The sequence below is a fragment of the Rhineura floridana genome, chromosome 2 (assembly GCF_030035675.1).
Source record: "Rhineura floridana isolate rRhiFlo1 chromosome 2, rRhiFlo1.hap2, whole genome shotgun sequence".
In the NCBI taxonomy this organism is placed as follows: domain Eukaryota; kingdom Metazoa; phylum Chordata; class Lepidosauria; order Squamata; family Rhineuridae; genus Rhineura; species Rhineura floridana.
The window spans coordinates 12,563,172-12,588,940 of NC_084481.1; the positions used below are offsets into that span (position 1 = coordinate 12,563,172).

Sequence of the window (25,769 nt, forward strand, 5' to 3'; positions counted from 1 at the left end):
CATCTGTCATGAACCACCCTGCCCAGATCTTGTAAGTTCAGGTCTGTGGCTTCCTTTATGGAATCAATCCATCTTTTGTTTGGCCTTCCTCTTTTTCTACTTCCTTCTGTTTTCCCCAGCATTATTTACTTTTCTAGTGAATCATGTCTTCTCATGATGTGTCCACAGTATGATAACCTCAGTTTCATCATTTTAGCTTCTAGTGACAGTTCTGGTTTAATTTGTTCTAACACCCAATCATTTGTCTTTTTTGCAGTCCATGGCATCCGCAAAGCTCTCCTCCAACACCACACTTCAAATGAGTTAATTTTTCTCTTATCCGCCTTTTTCACTGTCCAACTATCACATCCATACACAGAGATCAGGAATACCATGGTCTGAATGATCCTGACTTTAGTGTTCAGTGATACATCTGCATTTGAGGACCTTTTCTAGTTCTCTCACAGCGGCTCTCCCCAGTCCTAGCCTTCTTCTGATTTCTCGACTATTGTCTAGACTGCCATGAAATATGAATGTTCAATTTAACTATTATGCCTAACAGCCATTGATTTGCCTTCCTCTATGAATTTCTCCAGTTGTCTTTTAAGGCATTTGCTCTTCAACAATTCTTGAATATTTGCTTTATCCCATACCCATAAGTAGCCAAAGTTACCAGCCAACCTACTGCTATCTAGGCAAGCACCTGGGATGTTCTATACCTTGTAGATAGAGTTTAAAGCTGAATTTACAGGCACAGCTCAAAGCCCCAGTAAACAGACATCAAGCACTGTCAAATATCCTGTTAAGGACACCTTGTGCAAGTTTTTTTAAAAAAATGCTTCACTGGATCACCCAACAGCAATTGTAAATGTGAAGGCTTCTTGCTTCCTAATCTTGAAGAAGCCCCCCCTTTATTTAGAAGTACCTCCCCCCGTTGTGCTACTCTCAGAGAGATTCTATTCTACTTTTCCCCAACCAAATTAAGTCATGTGGCTAAGCTTTTAGTATGGGCAACTTGCTGTATTTGCAGGGATTTCTGAACAGAAAGACAACAAAAGTTCAGAAGGAAGCATAAAGCAAACACAAACAGGCACCACAGTGTCACAGCTGTATTGTTGCTAGGTTCTAGCTAGCCAGAATTTTACTAATCTTACTACTTGGTCCTTTGCCAGAATTGGAGGGTGGAAAGACAAATTTAAAAATATGCCAGCTTTGTTCTTTTTTATATTAATAGGCATTAATAAGCTCCTGAGCTCCTTTGGGAGAAAGGGTGGGATATTATTGTTGTTGTTGTTGTTGCTGTTATTATTATTATTATTGTGTGCTGAAACAGAGCACGCACATGCACTAAAGCATCATACAGGAGTGGTGGTGGCTACATTTGTAGTGCAGGGCACATGGGCACACTATGAAAGCTATGCACTGGGATTGCAAATGCAGGCATTCTATTATTCCATACAGGATCCTTAGGGATGCACATCTAGGTTAGACTACTGCAATGCACTCTATGCAGGACTGCCTTTCAGAATGGTCCAGAAACTCCAACTGGTGCAGAACGACGCTGCTTGGTTGATGGCAGTGGCAAAGCAAGTGACAACAAACCAGTGTGTTTCCAGACCCAATTCATATTGCTGGCTTTAATATTTGAAGCTCTAAGCAGTTTGGGACAAAGTTATTTGAAGGACCACATGTACCTAAACCTACCCAGGCGTTCAGATGTGCCTTAAGAGGCCCTGATTGTGTACCCACCTGTGAAGCCAACCAGATTGGCAGGCATGAGACAGGGCCTTTTCTGTGATAGCTCCCAGGCTGTGGAACTCTTTCCCTTCATGTCCTACAATGTGGATTTTTAAACTGGTTTCAAAAAAAACCCATCTTTTCAAACTGCCCTTTCCTAGAGGCTCTTCCTTTATATTACAAAATATACTTTTGTATTGTTGTATTAACCTTTGTACCTGTTCCTTTTTCATAATTGTTAACTTTGCCACCTTTATTAAACTGGATTGTCTGAGATCATGGCATTTACTGTGCTTTTATTATATTGTGAATTACCTTGGGTGGGCTATATCCCAAAAGGCAGCACATAAATAATTTTATAAATTAAAAGAATAAATAATAGTAACAGTGACAGGATTGCAGAGGCTGGCCATCTTGGGATTCAAAGTTACTATTTTGTCCTTCTGGAAAGAGTCTTCTGGAACATCTTTCTCAAACACAGTAACCTCCAGATTCTCTTTCTTATTTGCAGATACGGTGGCCAGCTGGAAAGCACCATTTATACAGGTTGGATAACTGGAATCTCTTAGTGTCAAATGTGTAATATCAATGTTTGACCAAGGGACTCTCCCCCTTTCCTTAGCAGAGGAGATAGCATGATCATGAAGGTGTTTTTCCCAGGGTGAGGCTCATCCATTGCACTCTGGGTGTGCTGACCTCTTCTGCTGTTTTCCTGTTTTAAGAAACTGGCAATTTAATTGAGAAAATCTCTGGAATCCATGATGGAGTTGGGAATTAAAGCCTGGACTCATAGCTCTAAGTCTACTCCAAGGCCACCAAACCTGCCCTTTTTTTCTTTCAAGACCTCCAAAAGAAAGAAAAAAGCCACCTCCAGCAAAACTTCAGCACTTACCAGTGTTTCCTTGAATGTCCTCTCCCTTTTTGAATCCAGTTGGTGTGAGTGAAAGTTCTGGACATCTATTGCCTTGATTAGACGGCTGCAGTGGAGGTGCTCCAGTTAAGATGACACCCCAGTCTATGCGACTGACATCTGAGCGTGATCGATTATGGCCTGACTTGAAAGTGGCAGCTTCCTCACTCTGCATTACAATATCATTCACAGAACGGGGCCTATCCCTCCTCCTTTGGCAGATATTAAAAGCTGAGGCTTCCCTCCGTTCCATCCAGGTGAGGTTGTCTGGAACCATTCCCCTTTGCACTCCAAACTGTTCTTTGGCAGGAAATGCAGTCTGCACTTTGGTTTCCAAGAGTCCATTTTTGCAATGTTCCCAAACAAAATTGCTCTTCCCCAAAGCGATGTTCCTCGGGTCTCCACAGGCTGAAAGCTTATTAAAGACTTCATGGCCAACCAGCTCAGGAACTTCCTGAATCCCATAAACCTCTGGTGGCTGCACATTTTCTAGTTTAGCATCAAAAGTGTTAAAGAAATCTTCAGTTACTTCCAAGGCTGGACTGATGTCATCGACTTCTAAGGCCTCCATTTTATCAGTGGTCAGAAACAGTCCTGGAACTTGAGGTGTATTTTATCAAGAAACAACAGAATAGTTCTAGGCACAGAAGAGGAAGCTGTCTCTGGAATGATCCTGACACCACTTTCATCAAGAGGTGACAGAGTCAATACAGTTAGCAATGCCACAGGCATTTGACTTCAGGAGACTGCCTATGTGCTAGTGAAGAATTACTTGCCCTCTTGTTTACCATTCTCAATGTTAAGCTTGTATGGGAGGGTATCAGCTGTTCAGCAGAAGTTGTCCACAGCATCTGGATTTTCCTGTAAAACATGGTACAAAACCGTTAATGAAGTCGCTTTTCCCATGGAGACAGGCAGCCCAAAGGTGTATGGAACACTAGCAGAGAGACAACAGTTTTATCTTGTCTTATTTGCAAAAAGTCAAATGTTATAGAGTTCTTCAAAGTATCGGTAATAATTTCACTAGAATTACTGAAGGAGAGATGCAAGTCTCTGGTTTGTGGGGTCGGGTTACCTCAGGCTGGGTACAGATAAAGTGGTGCAAAGGGAAGAGATGGCAGGAGTCAGAGCAAAAGGATAAAAGGAGAGGGTATAGGAGCAAGGCATGGGAGAAGAGCAGAGGTACAGAATGTTGGGGTATAGAAGCTCACTGGGTACACCAATCTTCCCCAACCTGGTGCCCTCCAGGTGGTTAGAACTACAACTCCCATCAGACCCAGCCAGCACAGCCAATGGCTAGGGTTATGGGAGTTGTAGTCTAAGAACAGGTATGTCTCTCTTCATCATTATCGACTTTTAGGAGGAATTTGAAAACATTCCTGTTTACCCAGGCATTTGATAGCTGAAGGAGACTGTTGGATGAAAGAATTTTTTTTAACTCTAACTGCTTTTAGGATGCTTTGTTTGTTAAATTGTTTTGTTGATGTTTTTGCTGCCCTGGGTTCCTTCAGAAGGAAGGGCGAGATATAAATTCAATAAATAATTAATAATTAACAATAACAATGTCCGGAGGGCACCAGGGATACACCTAATGAACTGGGGTATGTGGAGTTGCCTTTGAAAAGTGCTTGGAAATTTCAGCAAGTCCAGCAGTCAGTTTGGGACTTATTTCTCCAAGATTAGCTTGCCATTTGTTTCCTAACATAATCCAAAACAATGGTTTTAACCTATGAAGCCTTGAACGGTCTGATATCAGGATATCTGTGGGACTGCCTTCTTCCAAATGAATCTGCCCACCAACAGAAATTTTCATTCATGTTCCTTCTCGAGATGACCAGGGGTTGTGTTGGTTGCCACTAAAGAGAGGGGCTTTTCTATGGAATTTCCTCCCCAGACGTATTTGCCAGACCCCATCATGATTATTCTTTTTAAGATATCAGGCCAGGGTTTTAATAAGAAGGTCCGTTGCCTGTGACTGTTTTTTAAAGCTAATTTATATTGTTGGGTTTCTATATAATCTTTGAAGGCCAAACTAGACGTGACATTAATTGTGTGCACTCAATTAATGATTTTAGAGTTTAAATAGCTATTGAAGGGGAAGCAGGACCAAGACTGCAGGGCAAAATGGGGGTGCTTAACCCTTCCCCTGTCATGTCCCCAACAAAAACCACTGCCCTCAAGTCAGAGCTTGGAAAAGTTACTTTTTTTAAACTACAACTCCCATCAGCCCCAGCCAGCATGGCCACTGGATTAGGCTCATGGGAGTTGTAGTTCAAAAAAAGAACTTTTCCAAGCTCTGCCTCAAGTGCTATTAACCCCATGAAGGAAACTCCCATTAGCACTTACAGGAGCTTCCCTCCCAGGCCTGATAGCACCTTGGGGGCCATGATTTTTGTCAGGACCACTGTGTGGGGAAAGGGTTGCAAACCCTCACCATGCACTGCAGACCCAGTTCTGCCCATTACTCCCCTCCCCACCCAGATGGTTATTTTATTTTTAAATACCTGCTGAATCTTTCCTGGAAGAGTGTTCCACAAAATGGGACCAGCAACACTACATGCCTGACTTATGGTTCAGGCCAGTTGTAACATGAGGGCCAAATAACAGTGCTCCTCTGGATGATCTCAGTGATCAAGCTGGGGTGTAAGGGCTCAGACAGTCCTTCAGGTAGCCTGGACTCACGTTGTTCAGGGCTTTGTATATCAACACAAGAGCTTTAAATCTGGCTTGGTAGAAAATGGGCAGTCAGAGCAGATGTAATAGGTAAGATATCACATCCTGTCAGCCACCTGCCCCTATCAGCAGTCTAGCTGACGCTATTCACTTGTTCTATGCACCTTGCTCAGCATCACGCTTCCTTTCTCCCATTTTTGACATTTCCCTACTGCATAATCATTCACTCTCTGGCTTCTTCTAAGCTTTAACAAGAATTCCCATCATTTTCACTTTCTTTCCTCCACAACCATGAGGACTAGAAACCCAATTTTTAGTTTTTAAACGAAAGCTTTAAATTATCAGGGGTGCATTCACTGACTTCAAATTGTAACAGGCATATAACAGACTTTGCAGCACAACAGTAGCCATGGTCCCTAGAGGCCTAGACAGATACAGATAACAGATTGATCCAGTTTTGCACAGGGCAGGGGGAATATATTATTTTTAATCCAAAGAGCTCATTGCAGGTGATATGGGGGCATCCTTACAAGGCAGGGCAGTGTATGAACCAGAGACTCCTTTTACATCAGGAGAAGAAAACTGTTCACTTATCCTGGGCTTCTAAAGCTCTGGGAACAGGGCAACAGCCTTTTTCCTCATTAGGCTTTTTGGACCCAGGGACACATACTTCAGGGATGTGGCAATATTAACAGCGCCCACTGATATTTTTCCTTTAGAACTAATTGCACTGCTTTTGTCTTAGGCACACTTGTACTGGATCTTGACCCAAGACGTCCTTTATGCCAAAGACCAAATACCCTGCTCTGTGATCACACATATTTATCACTCAGCATTGTTAATCAATATACATTGAAAAGTATTTCTTGGGCGAGTATATACCCCCATGCTTTGAGCGGTTGCCTGTGACAGGGTTTTAGTGCCAATGGCACTGTGACAATATGTTAACATCTCTTGATTCAGGCAACACAACTGATGCAATTTTCCAGTTAATAAACAACTTTGTGTTCTTCAGGCAAAAACCCAAATAAAAAATTTGGTAATTTAAATAGCTGCAAATCATCATTCACCGGCCCAGAAATACTGTGATTTATTTTCATAATTTAAGTAAGCAATTAAATTGCCTAGATCGAACAGTTTAGTGGATTCTGTAAAAGATTAATTGGCTAAAATGTTTTGATTGCCTGCTACCCTTTCAGTGCAATCCTATACATGTCAACTCAGAATCAAGCCCCACTGTGTTCAGTGGGAGTTATTCCAGGAAAAATGCAGCCTTTGTGATAACTTTTTCTTAGATTTGCACTGTACCATTTTTGCTGCATCATTTCTGTAGACACAAAACTATTTTACTGCCAAACATTTCAGTTGCAGCTCACAACACTGTGATAGGAAGACATGACTCAGCATCATTACACAATAGTGGAGCTATTTCTACTAGCCAGTTGTAATCAAAGGTGATTCCCAGAAGTGCTGGTTTTTTCATTAAAAAAAAGGATAACGCAGAGAAATAGAAAAAGAAACATGATATGATTTTGTCAGTAATAATAACAATGATGATATGTTATTATTACTGACAAAATGTCCAACATAATGATAGGCAGAGACAGAGCCTATCTACTGCAAGACATCTCTGGGGGAACGCAATACATATCTATAGTGCTCTGGGCACAGAAACATTTTCCACCCCCTTGTGAGATCTCTATCAATGGAAGGCCACCCAGTGTCATTGCTGGTTTTGCCCACACACCACGATAATGTCATCCTCACCCCCCCCTTCCCAAAACACAGCACTGTCATCTTCCCCATTGGAGAGAATGGCAACTGTTTATTTATGACAGTGAAAATAAATACATGCACTTGAGGATACCACAAGAGTTGGAGGTGGGGTAAGCATACACTCCCCCATGATATTCCCAAACGCCTTGGCAAAGGGTAGTTTTATCCCTCTCTGAACTGAGAAAGAGGCTATGTAATCTGCGTATTTTGTCTCACAGAATCAAGCCTGCTCCTACCTCCACAACTTTATCCTAGGTTCTGTTGCTCGGTCACGTAGTAGAGTATACTATTAAGTGCACAACAGAAACTTGGGAATTGGTATAGATAGATTAGATCAGATGTGATCAACCTTTGGCCTTTCAGATGTTGCTAGGCGGCTGGCTAAGTGATGGGAGTTGTAGTTCAGCAACATCTGGAGGGTCAAAGGTTCCCCATACCTGGATTAGATAAATGGTCACGGTAGTCCCCGTTCTTGTGGACAAGCAGCATTTCAGCAGAATGCTCAGCAAGAGGGCTGCCAGATTAATACCCAGAGACTGCTTGAAACTTTAAGAGCTCCAGAGCAGAAAAATAGCACGCAACAGTAATACCTCTCACTCTCAGTGCTTTAACTATTTGTTCCCTTAACAGGGAGAGAAAAGCCTTTTTTTCAAACACAAATTTCTAGCCTCACTGCTTGAAAGAAACCCTGACAAAATGGTGTTGGCATTTTCTGCTAAAGGCCTACAATGATCTGGATGGAAGCTTCAAGGGTTAGGGGAGATAGCACTTTATTCAGCCAGAAAATGTCCCCTCATCAGATTCCAGTTTCTGCTCCCCTGAATTAACAAACCTATTCAAATACATATTAGGGCAATGCCTTTATTAGGCCAACTAAAATGTCACAAAACAGTGTGCAAGCTTGGTTGGCCTAATAAAGATTTTTGCCCTAATATGTATTTTAGAATTTTTCTTATGAGCCAATTTGGCTTACCTTTACTTTTTAAAAAAAAAAACACACACACACATAGATACCTATGTGCATTGCAGTTCTAGCACTCAAAGCTAAAGTTCAGCTGGGTTTCATCTAAAGTAACTCCGGTACATATAAAGTCATCTGTATAAACCAGACAGTCATCTTAGCACTACGGAGACAGCAAACCCGTTTTTCATTAAATCAATGAGAAATGGTCCAAACTAAAAGGATCCCAAAAAAATCTATCAATGGGATGTGCTCAACTAGTTAGCTAAAGATCACCCATTACTCTCTGTGGTAATTTATCTATCAACAATAATTCATAATACAAGAGCATTTTAAGCCATGCTGTCTCTCACACATGCACAACTTCAAATGCAGAAAAGGAAAAAAGAATCTGTTAGCCACATATGCAAGACCACCCTAAAGCTCTGGTTGTTAGAGCAGCTATTGGTAAAAAAGGTAAAGGTGTCCCCGCACTTATAGCGCGAGTCGTTTCCGACTCTTAGGGTGACGTCTTGCGACGTTTACTAGGCAGACCGTATATATGGGGTGGCATTCCCAGTTCCTTCCCCGGCCTTTCTTTACCCCCCAGCATATGCCGGGTACTCATTTTACCAACCATGGATGGATGGAAGGCTGAGTGGACCTCGACCCCTTTTACCGGAGATTCGACTTCCTCCTTCCGTTGGAATTGAACTCCGGCCATGAGCAGAGCTTCGGCTGCGTTACTGCCACTTACCACTCTGCGCCACGGAGGGTCTTCAGCTATTGGTAAGCAATGCTCGATAAAAAGGCACTCACCTCCACCTTACTGCCCAAAGTTTGCTGTATGGAGATCCTACCATAATTCTTATCACCATTTAGCAAGGCATCACATCTGTCTCCCCCTAGATGGCTACGATCATAAGAAATTAGCAGTTTCCATCACTTCGGGCAGCTGACAAAGTCGTGGAAAGAAGTGGCTCAGTGCAAAGGCAGAATGCAAAGCAAAACACTGATTCTCCTGGGAAATCATGTGGTGCAGTGACCTTTCCAAAGCATTCTGTGTGTCGTCACAAGATGAAGCATTTATGCACATAGCTCAAGGTACTAAACCTTTCTACAAACACAGCAATGCTCAGAAGTAATCAGAGAACTTCCCTGAAACTCATGTTGGTCTTGAATGTACTATTTACCAGAACTGATGCTGCTGGCGTTTAAGCAACCTTCCCCAGATGCCCAAACACTTCTAATCCAACTATCAGAAGCAGGACCCTCCACAAAGCAAGAAATGCCTCCTAGGAGAGAATGAAGATCTGAAAGGCTGTGGCAAGAACTGAAGATACACTGCTACCACAATCATTATCAAGGACATTATTAAGAGGACCTCCCTGGACCCAGAAGCGTTAAACAACGATAGCCCAGTGGCAAATATTCCCTTTTTGGACAAGGTGCTCAAGAGGGTGGTAGCAGTCCAACTTCAAGCATGCTTGGAAGAAACTGATTACTTGGATCCATTACAGTCTGGTTTTAGACCTTGTCATGGCACTGAAACTGCCTTGGTCACCCTGGCTGATGATATCTTGCGGGAGAGAGATGGGGCAGTGTGACTTTGCTCTTTCTCCTTGATCTCTGAGCTGCTTTTGATACTGTTGACTGCAGTATTCTTTTGGAGCATCTCAGGGAGGTGGGGGTTGTACTTTAGTGGTTTTGCTCATACCCCCAGGGCCACTTCCAAAAAATTGTTATGGGAGCCTACTGTCTGGCACCATGGGTGCTGTCCTGCATTCTGCAGGGTTCAGTCTTGTTCCCCATACTATTTAACATCTATATAAAGCCACTGGGAGCTGTCATCAGGAGACTGGGAGTGAGATGTCATCAACGTGCAGACGACACCCAACTCCATCTCTATGTTCCATCTGAACTGGGAGGGGCAGTTGAAATGCAAGACCAGTGCTTAGAAGCGGTGATGGGCTGGATGTAGTCCAATAAATTGGGGTTTAATCCTAAAAACACAGAGGTGTTCTGTGTCCAGAGTTCTCATGTCCAGGAGGTGGGGAGACAGCCTGTTCTGGACCGGGCTGCGCTCCCCTAGAAGGAGCAGGTCCACAGCTTGGGGTACTCCTGGAACCAACATTGTCACTGGAGGCCACAGTACGCTATGCTCTGGTAACTTCCAGATTGGATTATTGCAGTGTGTTCTACAGGAGCTGCCGAAAAGACTGAGGTCCCAAATATTTCAAAGAATGCCTCCTTCCCTGCAGACCATCTTGGGTGCCGAGATCAGCAGAGGGGGCCCTTTTGGTAGTTCCAATGCCCTCAGAAGCTTTGGTGGTTGTGGTCCGGGAGAAGGCATTCTCTGTGGTGTCCCCCCCTTCTTCCTCACTGGAACTTCCTCCTCACTGAGGTGCATCTGGCAACTTCACTGTATAGTTTTAGGTGAATGCTGAAGACACACCTCTTTATCCTGCCCGTTAAAACTTGAGACATATATTTTTAGGACCCATCCTATTTTGTTTTTAATGCTGTATTTAAAAAAAATTGTTATAACCTACCCTAGGACATTTGGCAGAACAGCAGGTAATAAATGTTGATAATAATGATAATGATAATAACAACTGACACCATACATTCAGAATACTTCATCACTTAGCTCATATGTTCCCAAACTGTGGTCCATGGACCCAGGGCTGTGGAGTCGGTACCCCAGACCTTTGACTCCGACAGACTCCTCTATTTTTCTACTGCCCGACTCCGACTCTGACTCCTTCATAAATGGCAAATGTATATTAACTAGTAATAACACATTTACTGTGCCCTCTCACCCAAAAGCAAATCTCTTCTGACAGAACATAAAATGAGCTACTTCATGAGCCCATCCTAAGGAGTATGTGTGCGCGCACGACTCCCACACATTCTTGTATTTTTGGCGTCCAGCCTCCAACAAAACTTTGGTGGACAAATTGCACAAATTCAGAATTATTTTGCAGAGGGGTGGGGATTAAAAACCCAAGCCTACCATTCTGGAAGAAGAAAATATATGTAAAACCAGTGATGCAGACAGATTCGTATCAGAACAACAACAGAACACAGTAAAAAATGTAAAGAGAAATGAAATGTGACAAGACTGCTGACCTGGACACAGCCTTAGCTTGCAGTCAACTACCTCATTAACCCCACAGCCTAAAACAGAGGCTCTCGAACTCTGACACAATGAGCCTTCTTGAGTTAAACAAGCAGGTCAAGCTTCCTAGTGAAGAATGCTTTTGTATGTTCTTGAACAAGCAGTATCAAAACCCCAGCCCAGAAGAACTACATAGCTAGCTGCTAACAATGGTCATTATTGGGAGATGTTTTCAAGACTTTCTTCAAAAAAGTGATGCAGCACATCTCTCTTGGTAAGGGGAGCATCATCCAGTGCAACATGATTCTAGAGAAAAGCACAACAGCTGAGCTTATTAGGATGTGAGAAAAGCCACTAACATGGCATGGCTTGAAGGCCCACTCTTCTTCCAGACCCTGCCACAGATAAGCTGGCATAAAAACAGCTGCTCTTAAAGGTTCTTGGGGAGAGGTCCCCTACCTGGCATAGTATAGATAATCAACATATAGGGGAGGGGAGGAGGGAATCTAACAGTATAAGAGCATTTGCCCCATAATGACTCCTGAACTGCAAAACCTGTGATCTGGCAAGCAAAGCACAGCTCACCAGCTGTTTATGGAGGCTCAGTAAGGCACCTCCCATTTTTGTCCCCGCCTTAGAACTGCAAGAATCGAAAAAGTGTCAAGCACATGGAAGGCTAGCCAGCTACATTTGGCCCAGACGTTGTGCAGGCACAGATGATTATGATGATGATTAATTATATTTCATTTGTCCCTTTATACAAAAAAGTCTCAAAGCAGCTTATCAAGATTAAGTACAAACAGATAAAATCAATTTAAAAAACTGAAAATTTAAAACAATGTACAATACAAAATTCTTAAAATGCTCATCTAACACCTGCTCCACCCCTCTGAAAGATGTATTCCACTGTAGTGGCTGCATTAACTACCAGTGCCTTAGAATGGTGTCAAATAAATGACAAATGAGGCACCAGGCACATTTCCCTGGGGAGAGCATTCCACAAACATTGCAGGGGGAGGGGGGAACCACTGAAAAGGCCCATTCTCATGCAGCTACCCTCCACATGGTACACAGTGAAGGGTTTCTGATGAAGACTGCAGGGAGCAGGCTGGTTCATGTGGGGAGAGGCAGCCCTTGAGGTCCTGAGATGTTTAAGGCATTGTAGGTTAAAACCAGCACTTTGATTTGAGCCTTAAAACTAAATGGCAGCCAGTGCAGTCGGACCAGAATCAGTGTAATATGCTCAGACCTTCTAGCCCTGGTTAATAATGTGGCCACTGAATTCTGCACTAGTTGTAGTTTCTGAACTGTCTTCAAGGCAGCCCCACATATAATGCATTGAAATAATCTAACCAAAAGATGACCAGAACATAGAAAACTGAAGCTAGGCTATCCCTGTTCAGCTAGCATTACAGCTGGGTCACCAGCAGAAGCTGATGGAAGGCACTCTTTACCACCAAGGCCACTTGTGCCTTCAGCAACAGAAGTAACTCCCCTTTAAGGGGAGGGCATCTCTTTCCTGAACAGTTTGAACTCCACTTTTCCAGTGGGTTGTAGAAACCAAGAAGCATTCCTGGCCCAAGCAGGGGACACACAAAATTTGAGTTGGAGTGGAAAAACTCATCCCCTTCCCACAAAGCAATTGGTTTCCTTTGTCTTCACTGCGCTTTGTATGCTCAGGGTTTATAGTTATTCTCGAATGCTTTCTGCAGCAGGCTGCATATTTAAATTCTGGATAATCTGTCCCTGTTTCACTCTCAAACAAATTGTGTACTTGCAGAAATACAATGACCCTGGAATTAAACAACTATCTCCAAACAAAACTGTGCATGTGTGTGTATTTGGTTTTTGCTACGGAAGCAACTCTGAAGCATCATCTGTGCTCAGCACAAACAAAAGCAAGTCATACAGATGCTGCTAGAGATGAGGTCATTAAGCTGGAAGGATCACAAGATGGCTCAGAGAAACTGTACTCAGATTTTTAATACTTTTAATTCCTGGAAGGAAGGAAGGAAGGAAGGAAGGAAGGAAGGAAGGAAGGAAGGAAGGAAGGAAAATAGCCTGTGGGGCAAAAGCCTTATGTTACATTAGTTCATGTGAGAGAATTGTGGCAGCAAAAATGAAAAGATGCTGCAGCACTGTCTTTTGGCTGCGAAAGGCATACTTATTTATTTATTTATTAAATTTATTTATTTATTTATTAAATTTATTTATTTATTTATTAAATTTATTAGTAGCCCATCTGGCTGGTTGTCCAGCCACTCTGGGCGACGCACAACATAAAAACATATAGTTTACATTAGAGCCTTAAAATTCCAACAATAACACTAAAATCTAACCCACCCCAAAGGCCTGCCTGAAGAGCCAGGTTTTCAGGATCCGGCGGAAGCTCATCATGGAGGGGGCATGGCGGATGTCATTTGGGAGGGAATTCCATAGAGTGGGTGCTACAATTGAAAAACCCCTCTCCCTAGTTCTCACCAGTCTAGCTGTTTTAACTGGTGGGACGGAGAGAAGGTCTTTTGAAGCTGATCTTGTTGGGTGGCAACATTGTCCATATTTAGGCAAAAGGAAGTCTCAATGTATTTAACAGAACTTAGACCCCACCTAAGAGGAATGTATAATGATATCGACAATATTATAACCAAAATGGGAAAACATTTCAAATAGTAAATCAAACGTTTCAATGACCAGCTACCCAGGAGGATTATTCCAATCCCCATCTCTGGGGCAGTTTTAAAGATGGCCATGTACCATTTAAATTGTATTCTTCTTCTTTGTAGAGCAACCATGTGCAGCCTAAAAGAGGAAAAGATAAAGGAACTTCTCTTTCTCTCTCAGCTGAATCTGATGTAGAACATGTGAATCCTTCAGTTTCAATTGTTCTGGACTACGCCATGGCCTGCATCCTACACTGGAAGAAGGAACTCTGAACAAAGCACTGGCATATTCTAGTGCAGCCTTGTAAATAACTTACCAACAGTTACTAGCCCACAGTATTTTTTTACAAGCCTGCCTGCCTTAGATACCTGTGCCCCAGGGCAATCATGGAAGGAGTTCTATCCCTGGCTTCCTTAAATAGCACTATTAAACAACTGATACATGTATTGTCTCTTCTAAAATATCTCCTAATATCTCCATAGCAGAAAAGTTGGCTTTTTATTGGCAAGTCCATCAACCTAGATCACTTTTTATTTAGGCAATATCAATCCACTATGATGGAATTTTATTACAGTTTTTATATATTGAGACATTCTGGCAATTGTATGTTTTGTATTTTATGGTTATTGTGAAAGAATTTGTGGCAGTAAAAACTACTGGGAATCAAGTAACTAACAGTGAAATTCTATATATATATACAGTTAAGTCCCAGTGAGTTCAATGGGGCTCACTTGCAGGTAAGTGGATACAGGACTGTAGCCTATACTGGATTAAAAATAGGACAGATGCTGATACTAATCACATTTGTCCATGAGTCACAAGTCTTATTAACATCAATTACATTGACTTACAAGTAAATATATTTGGAACTGCTGTCATAAATACAAAACTTATCTTTCTAAACAGTTATAAAATGTGGACATATAATACAGATGTCATTGGGACTGGACACAATAAATGATTTTTCTTCTTAATACTTTGCATTCTAGAGTTAAAATTTATGTGTTCTCCAAGAAGCCTATAGTCCTTATGGTAACATGGTGCATACACAAAACATACAAAGTAAAATATTTTAGTCATGTTTTTAAACAATTTTAAAACAAATATTTATGTACTTTCAGTTCTTCTGATTCAAGAATTTGAATGCCTTTCGTTGATACCATATATACGATACACATATAATATGCTGAAGATCTATTGTAGTAGAGTGACTCAAGGGTCACATTAGAACTAGGGAGATGTGGCTTCAAGCCTGCACTGTACCACAAAGATCGCTGAGTGATCTTGAGTCACCCACTATCATTCAGTTTAATCTACTTCATAGGAGTGTTGCAAGGATAAAAGTAGGAGGGGGGAGGGAGGATAGGAGACTTGTACACCACCTTGAGCTCCTTGGAGGAAGTCTGGGATAAATATTAGAGAAAATAAGACATATGTATCAGCTGCAGTCAGCCACTGTAATAGAGAGAAAATATAGTTTACATAAAATATCTTGAACCCACTTCTACATAAAAACTGCATAGCTTTGTGGTTCTCCTACAGTTACTGTCATGGGTTCTTCAACCAGGTTGTTTTAAATTGTATTTGCTGTGTTTTTACTTGATGTGCACCGCCCAGAGAGCTTGCTGTGGGCGGTATAGAAATTGAATCAAATAAATAAATATAATAAATAAATAAATAAACCAAGTGGCACACAGCTAGAACTACATCCATAAAATGACCTAATTTTGCATAATTCAGGGAAACAGAGAGAGAGAGAGATTCAGGCACAAAAACAATTAATTGCTTATTTTATAACAATGTGCATATCCGAGACACAGAAGAGATGACAACTGTTATGTTCAGGCGTGTTTAGATAAATCTAGACAAGACGCAGAGCAAAGAGGGTAACTGGGTATAGATGTAGGCATAATAAATACATATAGACACTTATAGCTATCAGAACTGTAGGCACGTCCTCAGGTACACCGAAGGCGATTTTGCGCATATGGATTTCGCAATTTCAGACATTCTATACATCTAGAACACACAAATTCAGTCGCAAATACAAAGGTTAAAATCACAGGGAACATTTACCTGACTCACAGGAGACCTACTAAATGTTTCGAATTTATTTCCCTACCGCGTGATCGTGCCTTTGTTCTTACTCCTTTTCTTCCCTCAACGACCGGCAACAGACATTGGCAGTATTATTCAGCCGCTTCTTGCTTTTCTGTTTACAATTTGTCTGTCCCAGTTCTCATCTCAAATGCCTCCCTACAGCAGCCAGGGAAACGGAAACCGACAAGAAGGTTCCGGTCTGCATTCTCTCTCTCTCTTTCTATCCCGTTTTCGGTGAGGCATGGCTGATAACAGAGGCTCAGTCTAGACTCAGTTATGACAGCTAAACTCAATATTTTGGGCAGATTCTTTTCCTGTCAATCATTGGCTTTTATGGGACTTTGAACCCTCACTAGAACCAAAATGTAATTTTTAAAATAAAATAAGAGCCTCATAGCATTAGTACAGGCGGTAGTAAGGCTTATAATTAAGGGAACCAAGTTCATTTTATGGCATTTGCGAATTATGGAGAATTGGGGTTCATTTTCTATTGGGGGGTGCTGTGGTTAGCCTGTACTGCCTGGTTTTTTTTCAGTCTAAAGCAAAGGTGCAGCAGCTGAGCAAGGAGCAGCAATGTAATGTAACAATCAAGAGAAAGAAGAGGCACTCTACCAATATCAGTCAACTTCATGAAATCCCTGAAGAAAAATAGACATTGTAGTTTTGTGAAGTCACACCCTGATCTTCCTCAAACAACTGCAGTTTCCCATTTTATTTATGTTTATTTTTTATGTCAGGGGAGTCATAGCAGTAGAACCAAAAGTTGTATTTGTCATATAAGACTTGTCCTATCTCAACTAGTGCTCACTCAGAGGCCTAGATCAAGATGCAGAACCTGGGGCCTTGCAGATTTGTGTTGGAATCCAACTCCCATTAGCCCCACTCCCAGCGCTCATGGCCAGTGAAGCTTCCCTATCTCTGTATTAAAGAGACCTCGCCTGAATACCTGTGTAAGACCAATTCCTATGCACATATGGATACCAGCTCTCTCTGTCTCTCCCTGTCCCCCCTGGTGGTGTTCTTGTGTCTTTGGCAACTCAGAACAGGTATAGGCATGTCAACCCCGAGGGCTAGTGTATTTCCCCCAACCTGCCCCATTCTAAGCACATGTGGAGGGAAAAGAAGGGATTTGGATCTAGTGGATGCCCCATTTTCCCCCTCTCCACTATTAGAGCTCCGACAGCAAGGAAGCATCAGCCGCTGTTCTTTCTGCACCAATTCGGAGGGATCTTCCAAGGGCAGAACTCTCTCCCTAGGAGCAGACTTCCTTCTCAGCCCACAAAGGTGATCTCCAATATTCTATGGATTCTGAAGCCATAGGATTGTGGTCTCATTTGGATTCATTTAACTCAGGGGTTCCCAAACTGGTTCAGGGACAATTAGTGGTATGAGAGCATCATCCAGGTGGTTTGTAGCATGCCCACATTAAATATTCACATTGATTTTTAACTATTTTTATAGCTTCTTTTATTTCTTATATTTTATTGCATTACAATGTGAATTCTACACTGTAAGAAATAAACAAAAATGCAATAAAAATCATACAGCATCTAGCACAGCAGATTACAATGGCTACAAGAAGTGGTCTGTGAAAAATCATGAAGTGGTCTGCGAAGACCATCAACAATTTGCATGTGGTCTGTGGGGAAAAAAGTTTGGGAGCCACTGAGCTAACCAATTAATAAATCAAAGTTTGCAGCCAATTTAAAAATCAATTGAGGTATTTTAATTTGTGTGTTGCTCCTAAGATAGTGTCCGGTACCTTATAAATAAATAAGTACCGGCCCAAGTTCAAGGTTCTAGTTCTGGTGTACAAAGCCCTATACAGCTTGGGACCAGGATACCTGAAAGACCATCTTGCCCCTTATATACCCAGTCGATCACTGCGCTCTGCAGGTGAGGGCCTCCTGCAGATACCATCTTATCAGGAGGTTCGCTCTGCACAACATAGGAAAAGGACCTTTAATGTGGTGGCACCTGTGATGTTCTTGCTTGTAGGGTAAATATGGTAAGTGCTGTTTATATAGAAGACATATGGTAAGTGGAGTGAAAGAGGAGGGGGGAGTACATGAGCAGTAGAATGCTGGATGATTGGCTGAGCGTTTGAATGGCTGGGAGTATAAATGGAAGAATGACAGTTGAATCAAGGTGGATGTTAGTAGGGTGGAGAAGAAGGTGTTTGGTGGTGGATGTTGGGAGTGTGGAGAAAAGAGGTGTTTGAGGGTGGAGGTCAGGAGTGTGGAGAAAGAGGGAGTTGGAGTTCTGATTAATAATAAGTCAAGTACAAAACAGGAATAGATGAAACCATACGCTTGTGAAACATTCTAAAACTAATCTTGTTATTTCTGATATTTAATAAATACTTATTTGGTTTACCAAAGGCCTGATCCTTGGCTGGGGGATATACAGACCAGAAGGGAGGGCAAGGTAATTACCAAGGCTGAACAGAAACAGTATCTAATGGTGGCAGCGGTGAAGGGAGGAATAATAACAATTCAAGTATCCAGAGCAACCCAGAGTTGTATGCGTTATCTATAAAGATACAAGGGGGTTGGGAACAGCATAAGCACGCAGTCACAAAAGTAACCAGCTAGAGAGAGACTCAGGCAAAGTCTCTGGGAGTATTGGTTACAGGTAGGGTTGCCAGGTCTCCGGTTTTCTGCCGGAGTCTCAGGGAAAATGGGGCCGTCTCCGGCCTCCGGCCATATGTCAGTCAAACTGGTGGATCTCCGGCTTTGTAGCGGCCCCCTCAACCACGCATGCATGAAGAGGCAGTGGCTGTGGAGGCCAGGCTGGGCTGGCTCCTCCTTAGGCAGTTCCCCTGCTCCAGAAAGGAAAAGAACTCTTTCCGGTGGCAGCTCAAGCTTAGCAGCCCTGCAGAACTGGCTCGCCCGGTGGAGAGAAGGCAGCGACTCTCGCCTGGATTCAGAGACCCCAATTGCTTTGGCTAGCGGAGCCCAAATGCACAGGAAACTGTTCAAGGTGAGGCTGCCTTGATTTAGCCCTGTCCACTTTGGAACCTGTTTCCTTGCTTTCGTGTTATGTCTGGCCCCGAGATCTCCCTCCCCTGTCCCCTCCCCTGTCGCTTCTCCCTTTCTCTCTCTGCCCGCCCCCTTTCCCTGGTAATAATGACATGTATGCCCTCCTGCCCACATTCTAGCAACCGGGAATGTGCCAAGCGCCGCAGCAGGCAGCTGCTGCCACCCACTCACCTTGCCTTGCCCTGCCCCCTCGCGCAATGCAACGGACCCCCACCCCGGAATCCTGCGCCCCCTCCTCTTTCCCTTGGGAAAATGGGGTGAGCCGGCGAGGAAGGGGGCTCGATTTCAGCCTCCTACCCTCAATTCAGGGCTCAGAAAGGCTCCCGGTCTCCTCTCCCCGCCCGCCAAGCCCCCGATCGGGGGGGCAGGCAAGGCTGGCATCGGCCGGCCTCCCTTCCCTTCCCCTCGCCTGCTGGTCCCCGGCCGGCCCGTGCGGTGCCTGGGGTGCGCACCTCCGCCGCTGCGATGCAGCCACTTGCGGCTGTCAACCTCTCGCTCAGCCCCTCCCTGCCGATTGCAGCTCTCACACACTCACACGCACCTGCTCTCACACACACGGCGCCGGGAGGGAGCGCGGCGGCACAGTCAGACAGGCGGAGCCGGACTCGGCGAAGCTGGCGGGCGAACACTCACGCCCGGAGCTGCCACCGCGCATGCGTGCGTGCCCACACACCAAGCGAGGCAGCCCGAGCCGCTGCTATAGTCCGAGCGGGAGCTGCAGCTGCAGCTTCTCCGAGCAGCATGCTCTGGGAGGGTGGCGTGGGTAGCTTGCTGGCTGGCCAGCCGATGCCAGCCTTGCCCCCCCCATCGGGGGAGACTTTGGGAGCCCTGACTGTGCCGCTGCGCTCCCTCCCGGCACCATGTGTGTGAGAGCGGGTGCGTTTGAGTCTGTGAGAGCTGCAATCGGCAGGGAGGAGCTCAGCGAGAGGTTGACAGCCGCAAGTGGCTGCATCGCAGCGGTGGAGGCGCGCACCCCAGGCACTGCATGGGCCGGCCGGGGACCAGCAGGCGAGGGGAAGGGAAGGGAGGCCGGCCGATGCCAGCCTTGCCCCCCCCGATCGGGGGCTTGGCGGGCGGGGAGAGGAGACCGGGAGCCTTTCTGAGCCCTGACTGTGCCGCCGCGCTCCCTCCCGGCACCGTGTGTGTGAGAGTGGGTGCGTGTGAGTGTGTGAGAGCTGCAATCGGCAGGGAGGGGCTGAGCGAGAGGTTGACAGCCGCAAGTGGCTGCATCGCACCGGCGGAGGCGCGCACCCCAGGCACCGCACAGGCTGGCCGGGGACCAGCAGGCGAGGGGAAGGGAAGGGAGGCCGGCCGATGCCAGCCTTGCCCCCCCCAATCGGGGGCTTGGCGGGCAGGGAGAGGAGACCGGGAGCCTTTGGGAGCCCTGACTGTGCCGCTGCGCTCCCTCCCGGCACCGTGTGTGTGAGAGCGGGTGCATGTGAGTGTGTGAGAGCTGCAATCGGCAGGGAGGGGCTGAGCGAGAGGTTGACAGCCGCAAGTGGCTGCATCGTAGCGGCGGAGGCGCGCACCCCAGGCACCACACGGGCCGCCGGGGACCAGCAGGTGAGGGGAATGGAAGGGAGGCCGGCCGATGCCAGCCTTGCCCCCCCCATCGGGGGCTTGGTGGGCGGGGAGAGGAGACCGGGTGCCTTTGTGAGCCCTGAATTGAGGGGGGGAGGCTGAAAGAGAGCCCCCTTCCTCGCCAGCTCACCCCTTTTTCCCAAGGGAAAGAGGAGGGGGCGCAGGATTCCGGGGTGGGGGTCTGTTGCATTGCGTGAGGGGGCAGGGCAAGGCAAGGCAAGGCAAGTGGGTGGCAGCAGCTGCCTGCTGCGGCGCTTGGCACATTCCCGGTTGCTAGAATGTGGGCAGGAGGGCATACATGTCGTTATTACCAGGGAAAGGGGGCGGGCGGAGAGAGAAAGGGAGAAGCGACGGGGGAGGGGAGGGAGATCTAGGGGCCAGACATAACACAAAAGCGAGGAAACGGGTTCCAAAGTGGACAGGGAAGGACACACTGTTCACTGTGGACTTTCACCATTAAAACCATTTGGAACAGAAAAAAGATCAGAAGAGCTCTGTATTGCTAATTATAATAAGGAGTTTTGTAAAGACTGCACTAAAGAGTATCAGAGAAGCTGTTGTATAGTGACCAGCACTATGGAAGCCCCAAGAATGTTGACATCAAAAGTGAAGGAAAACCTCTACATAATAACAAAGAAAAACAACAAATTTTGTGGAGGCATGTTGGGAATGCTAGTGAAATGGACAATGGAAAGGAGGACAGTGGATACTCCTCTTTGCTGGCCAGACAGCACGAGCCCACAGATAATGATGATAGTATGCTACTGGCAGGAAACATAAGTGATACACATATATGCATATTCTTTATCTTTTAAGGAGGCAAGTCCTAAATGGGGGGTGGGGGAGAGAGAACACACACCTCTGCATTATTTTAGAACAATGAAATGGTATATAAATAGTCCCCTGAAAATATATGTAGGTGACATTGTGTACTTTGTAAAGCCAGAAGCAAGTAAGCTAGATTAAATGTTCCCTAAAAGTGTTGGACTATGACCTGGGAGACCAGGGTTCGAATCCCCACCCAGCCATGAAGCTCGCTGGGTGACCTTGGGCCAGTCACTGCCTCTCAGACTCAGAGGAAGGCAATAGTAAACCACCTCTGTCTGAATACTGCTTACCATGAAGATCCTATCTGGGATCAACTTGAAGGCAGTCCATTTCCATTTTGCATCACCCTAAGCTTGTGAGAAAGAATGACCTTGTCACTTCAGATGGACCTAGGAACACCCTATTTTAGATAAGATTTCTATTTTAATCTCCAGAGAATTTTTTTTGAATGGTATGCTCCAAGCAACTGTGGTTGATACAATGTATCGTGTTTAATGTCACTAGGGCCCGCTCCATGATGTCACTAGGGCCCGCCCCATGACATCACTAGGGCCCACCCCATGATGTCACTAGGGCCTGCCCCGTGACTAGGACCCGCCCCGTGACATCACTAGGGCCCGCCCCATGACATCACTAGGGCCTGCCCCATGATGTCACTTGGGCCCGCCCCCATTTTCTCAGGTTTTTGGATGGTTCCGACCTGGCAACCCTAGTTACAGGACGTGACTGGTGGTGCTGCCTAGCAGTGGGATCTAGTGAGATCTGTGCTAAAGCAGAGTGAGAAACCATATAAAGGACGGTCCGGACTGGTGGTATCCCTGGTGGTGCCTAGTGAAAGGCAGTAGCTGTGATGTTCCTGTATTAATGTATATATGGTAAGTGCTGTTTGTATAGAAGATACATGGTAAGTGGAATGAAAGAGGAGGGGGAAGTAAATGAGCAGTAGAATGCTGGATGATTGGCTGAGTGTTTGGATGGCTGAGAGTATAAATGGAAGGATGACAGTTGAATCTGGGTGGACGTGAGTGGGTTGTTTGAGGGGTGTTTGGTGGACGTGAGTGGGTTGTTTTGGTGGAGTTTGGAGGTGGGTGTGAGTTGGTGTATGTCAGGAGAGTGTGGAGAAAGAGGGAGGTGGAGTTCGGATTAGTAATAAGTCAAATATCACAGTAATAGATGAAACCATAAGCTTGTAGATCATTATCAAAGTTATCTTGTTATTAATGTTATTTAATAAACACTATTTTGGTTTACCGAAGGCCTGATCCTTGGCTGGGGTTTCACAGACCAGAAGGGAGGGTAAGGTAATAACCAAGGCTGAAGGGAAACAGTAACAAATGGTGGCAGCGGTGAAGAGGAGAAGATAAGTATCCAGAGCAACCCCGAGTTATGAGTTATCTGCATTGATACAAGGGGGTTGGGAACAGCATAGGCACACAGTCACAAATGTAACCGGATAGAGAGACTCAGGCAAGGTCTCTGGGAACATTGGTTGTAGAACGTGACTGGTGGTGCTGCCTAGCAGGGGGATCTATTGAGATCTGTGCTAGAGCGGAGAGAGAAACCATAAAAAAGGACAGTCCGGACTGGTGGAGTCCCTGGTGGTGCCTAGTGAAAGGCAGTAGCCATGAGCAGGTAGGAACCTGACAGGGAGAGCCAGGGAAGGGCGTCACAGGTGTTGGCTGTAGCGGTTGGATACGGACAAAAGAGAGTCCCTAACAGTGGTGTGGCAAACAGAAATAACAAATAAAGATTACTTGTGAGAGTGACTGGCAAAGAGTGTGTGGCAAAGAGTGAGTGAACTCCAACACCATGGCTGAATATATAAAAATGAAAAGAGATGAGCTGGTGGAGAAGTGCATAACATTCAATTTACCTCACGAGGGTAAGGGGGTAGATGAACTGAGGGTAGCACTAATAGCTTTTACAACTGTCCAGCAAAAACAACCTGTCAGGGAAGAGACCCCAGAAGGGTATTCAAGCAATCCCGCTTATATAGAGTACTTGAGAGAGAAGTTAAAATGGGAATGTGAGTTGGAAACTGAGAGATTGAGGAGGGAGGCTGAGGAAAAAGACAAGCAGAGGGTCTTTGAAACGGAAGAGAAGGAAAAACAGCGGGAGTTGGAAACTGAGAGATTGAGGAGGGAGGCTGAGGAAAAAGAGAAGCAGAGGGTCTTTGAAATGGAAGAGAAGGAAAAACAGCGGGAGTTGGAAATTGTGAGAATGAGAATGGGGTTTGAGGAGAGGGAGAAGCAACGAGCATTGGATGCTGAATTACAGGTGGAAAAGTTAAAGTTTGAAAGAGAGAAGTTTCATTCTGAGGAAACAAGAAAGGACAGAAATGAAACTAAAATAAAGGTGACACCGAAAGATTTTGCAGTGTTTGAGCCTGGACAAGATCCACAGATTTACCTCAGCACTTTTGAAGAAGCGGCTCAAATGTGGGGGCTACCAGAGGATAAATATATACAATATTTATTGAACTTGATCAAGGGGGAGTTGGCAGAGGTATACCAATATTTCCCCTCAGACAAGCCCGTCACATATGCCGAGTTTAAAGAGGCAGTATACAAAAGGTTCAGACTGGGACCTGACTATTTTAGAAAGTTATTCCGAAACTGTCAGATCCAAGCAGGGAGGTCTTTTGTTGAACTGGGAGCAAAGTTGATGGATATATTTGGAAAGTGGATGAGTAGTGCCAAAGCTCAGTCAGTGGAAGAGGTGAAAAGCCTCATGATACTGGATCAATTATTCCATCAGTTACCACCAGAAATAAGGCTTCTTGTCAAAGACCATTCCCCTACATCGGTGCAGGAGGCCGCAGAGATGGCGGATCACTTTGCCTCCAATAGAACTGGCTGGGTGGGGAAAACATCAAGAGAGTTTAAACCCAGACCATATAATGGCGGCAAAAAGGATGTGGTGCCACAGCGAGTGAGTCCTCCAGTAAAATCTGAAGGGCACAGGACACCCCAGAGTGGATCTGTGTACCCTAAAATGGAGGAGAAATTATGCTATAAATGTGGTAGACCGGGGCACCTACGTTTTCAATGTGAGGTTGCCAACCCCATTAGTAATCCTGCTCAGGCAAGGGCAGTAAAAACAGAACCAAAAGATCTAACAACGAAAAAGGTTCAGTTCTGCCAGATAAACTGGACAGAAGTAAAAGACCTTGATTCAAGTCTGAGAGAGGAAGTGAGTGTACAAGGGGCAAATTATTGGGCATTCCTTGATACTGGTGCCGCTCAGACATTACTGAGGCCAGATTTAATAAAATCTGAGGAAATATTACCTCAGGAAACGGTGACTATCCAAGGAGTGAGGGGTAAACCAGAAAGCTTACCCATGGCCCTAGTGAAAATGCAGTGGAGAGGCAGAGAGGGAAAATATAAAGTGGGTATTAATGCCCAACAACAAGAGCCAGTGATACTGGGAAGAGATGTAATGGGGGCACAAGGAAAAATATATGTGGTAACCAGACAACAACTTGGCAGAGAAACAGAAGCCATGTTAAAAGGGGCTGAAGGAAACAGGGTGGAACCTGTTTTCGAGCCTACGGTCACCATAGCAACCCCTGGAAAGCCTGCTGAAAGAGACAAACTGTATCAAATGGTCTCTAGTGAAGAGGCAGAGCAGTTCAGGGAAGAGCTGGATAAAGATACAAGTTTGAATAAAGGACCAAGCCCTGACACAAAAGATTCCCTTTACTGACAAACTTAGGAATCAAATTGTGTGTGAGAATGGGATTTTATATAGACTGTGGATGCCTGCTGAGAGAATGAATGCGAACCAGTGAAGCAATTGATAGTACCTAGCAAATACAGAACCAGATTGCTAGAGGTAGCCCACGATGTCCCATGTGCAGGACATCTGGGAATAAAGAAGACCAAGAGGAGATTGGCTGCACACTATTTTTGGCCAAATATCTCTAAAGATGTAAAACAATATTGTTTATCTTGTAGTATATGCCAAAAGGTGGGGAAAAGTGGAGTAAAGACTAAGGCACCCTTAAAGCCCCTTCCTATAATTGGACAACCCTTTTATAGAGTGGGAGTAGATTTGGTGGGCCCTTTTTCCAAACCCACAAGGCATGGCAAGAAATATCTATTGGTGGTGGTGGATTTTGCCACCAGGTACCCAGACGCTGAAGCATTAAGATCCGTAGAAGCCCCTATAGTGGCAGAGGCTTTGTTAAAAATCTTTATGAGGCTGGGTTTCCCTCATGAAGTGCTGACGGATCAAGGCAGTGTATTCATGGGAGAAGTGATGCAATGTATGTGGAAGTGTTGTGGTCTAAAACATCTAAAGACCACCACTTACCATCCAGCCACTAACGGATTGACTGAGAGATTTAATGGGGTTCTGAAGGGCATGATAAGAAGTTATGTTCAAGATCACCCACAAGACTGGGATGAACGTTTGGGG

The 25,769-nt window shown here is 44.8% G+C and overlaps 1 protein-coding gene across 5 annotated transcripts in view; it reads right to left on the reverse strand.

Moving 5' to 3' along the window:
* Nucleotides 1-16,067, reverse strand: part of PLEKHM3 (pleckstrin homology domain containing M3) — a 102,189-nt gene extending 86,122 nt beyond the window's left edge. For 3 of the 5 annotated variants that reach the window (XM_061607818.1, XM_061607821.1, XM_061607822.1), the window contains exons 1-2: nucleotides 15,874-16,067; nucleotides 2,609-3,487 (exon numbers count right to left, since the gene is read on the reverse strand). In XM_061607818.1, the coding sequence (XP_061463802.1) occupies nucleotides 2,609-3,197 (589 nt within the window). In that variant the 5' untranslated portion in view covers nucleotides 3,198-3,487; nucleotides 15,874-16,067. Of the gene's footprint in view, nucleotides 1-2,608; nucleotides 3,488-15,179; nucleotides 15,253-15,873 lie in introns of all 5 variants that reach the window. The other 2 variants (XM_061607819.1, XM_061607820.1) reach the window with 2 other exon arrangements.
* Nucleotides 16,068-25,769: the final 9,702 nt, after the last annotated feature.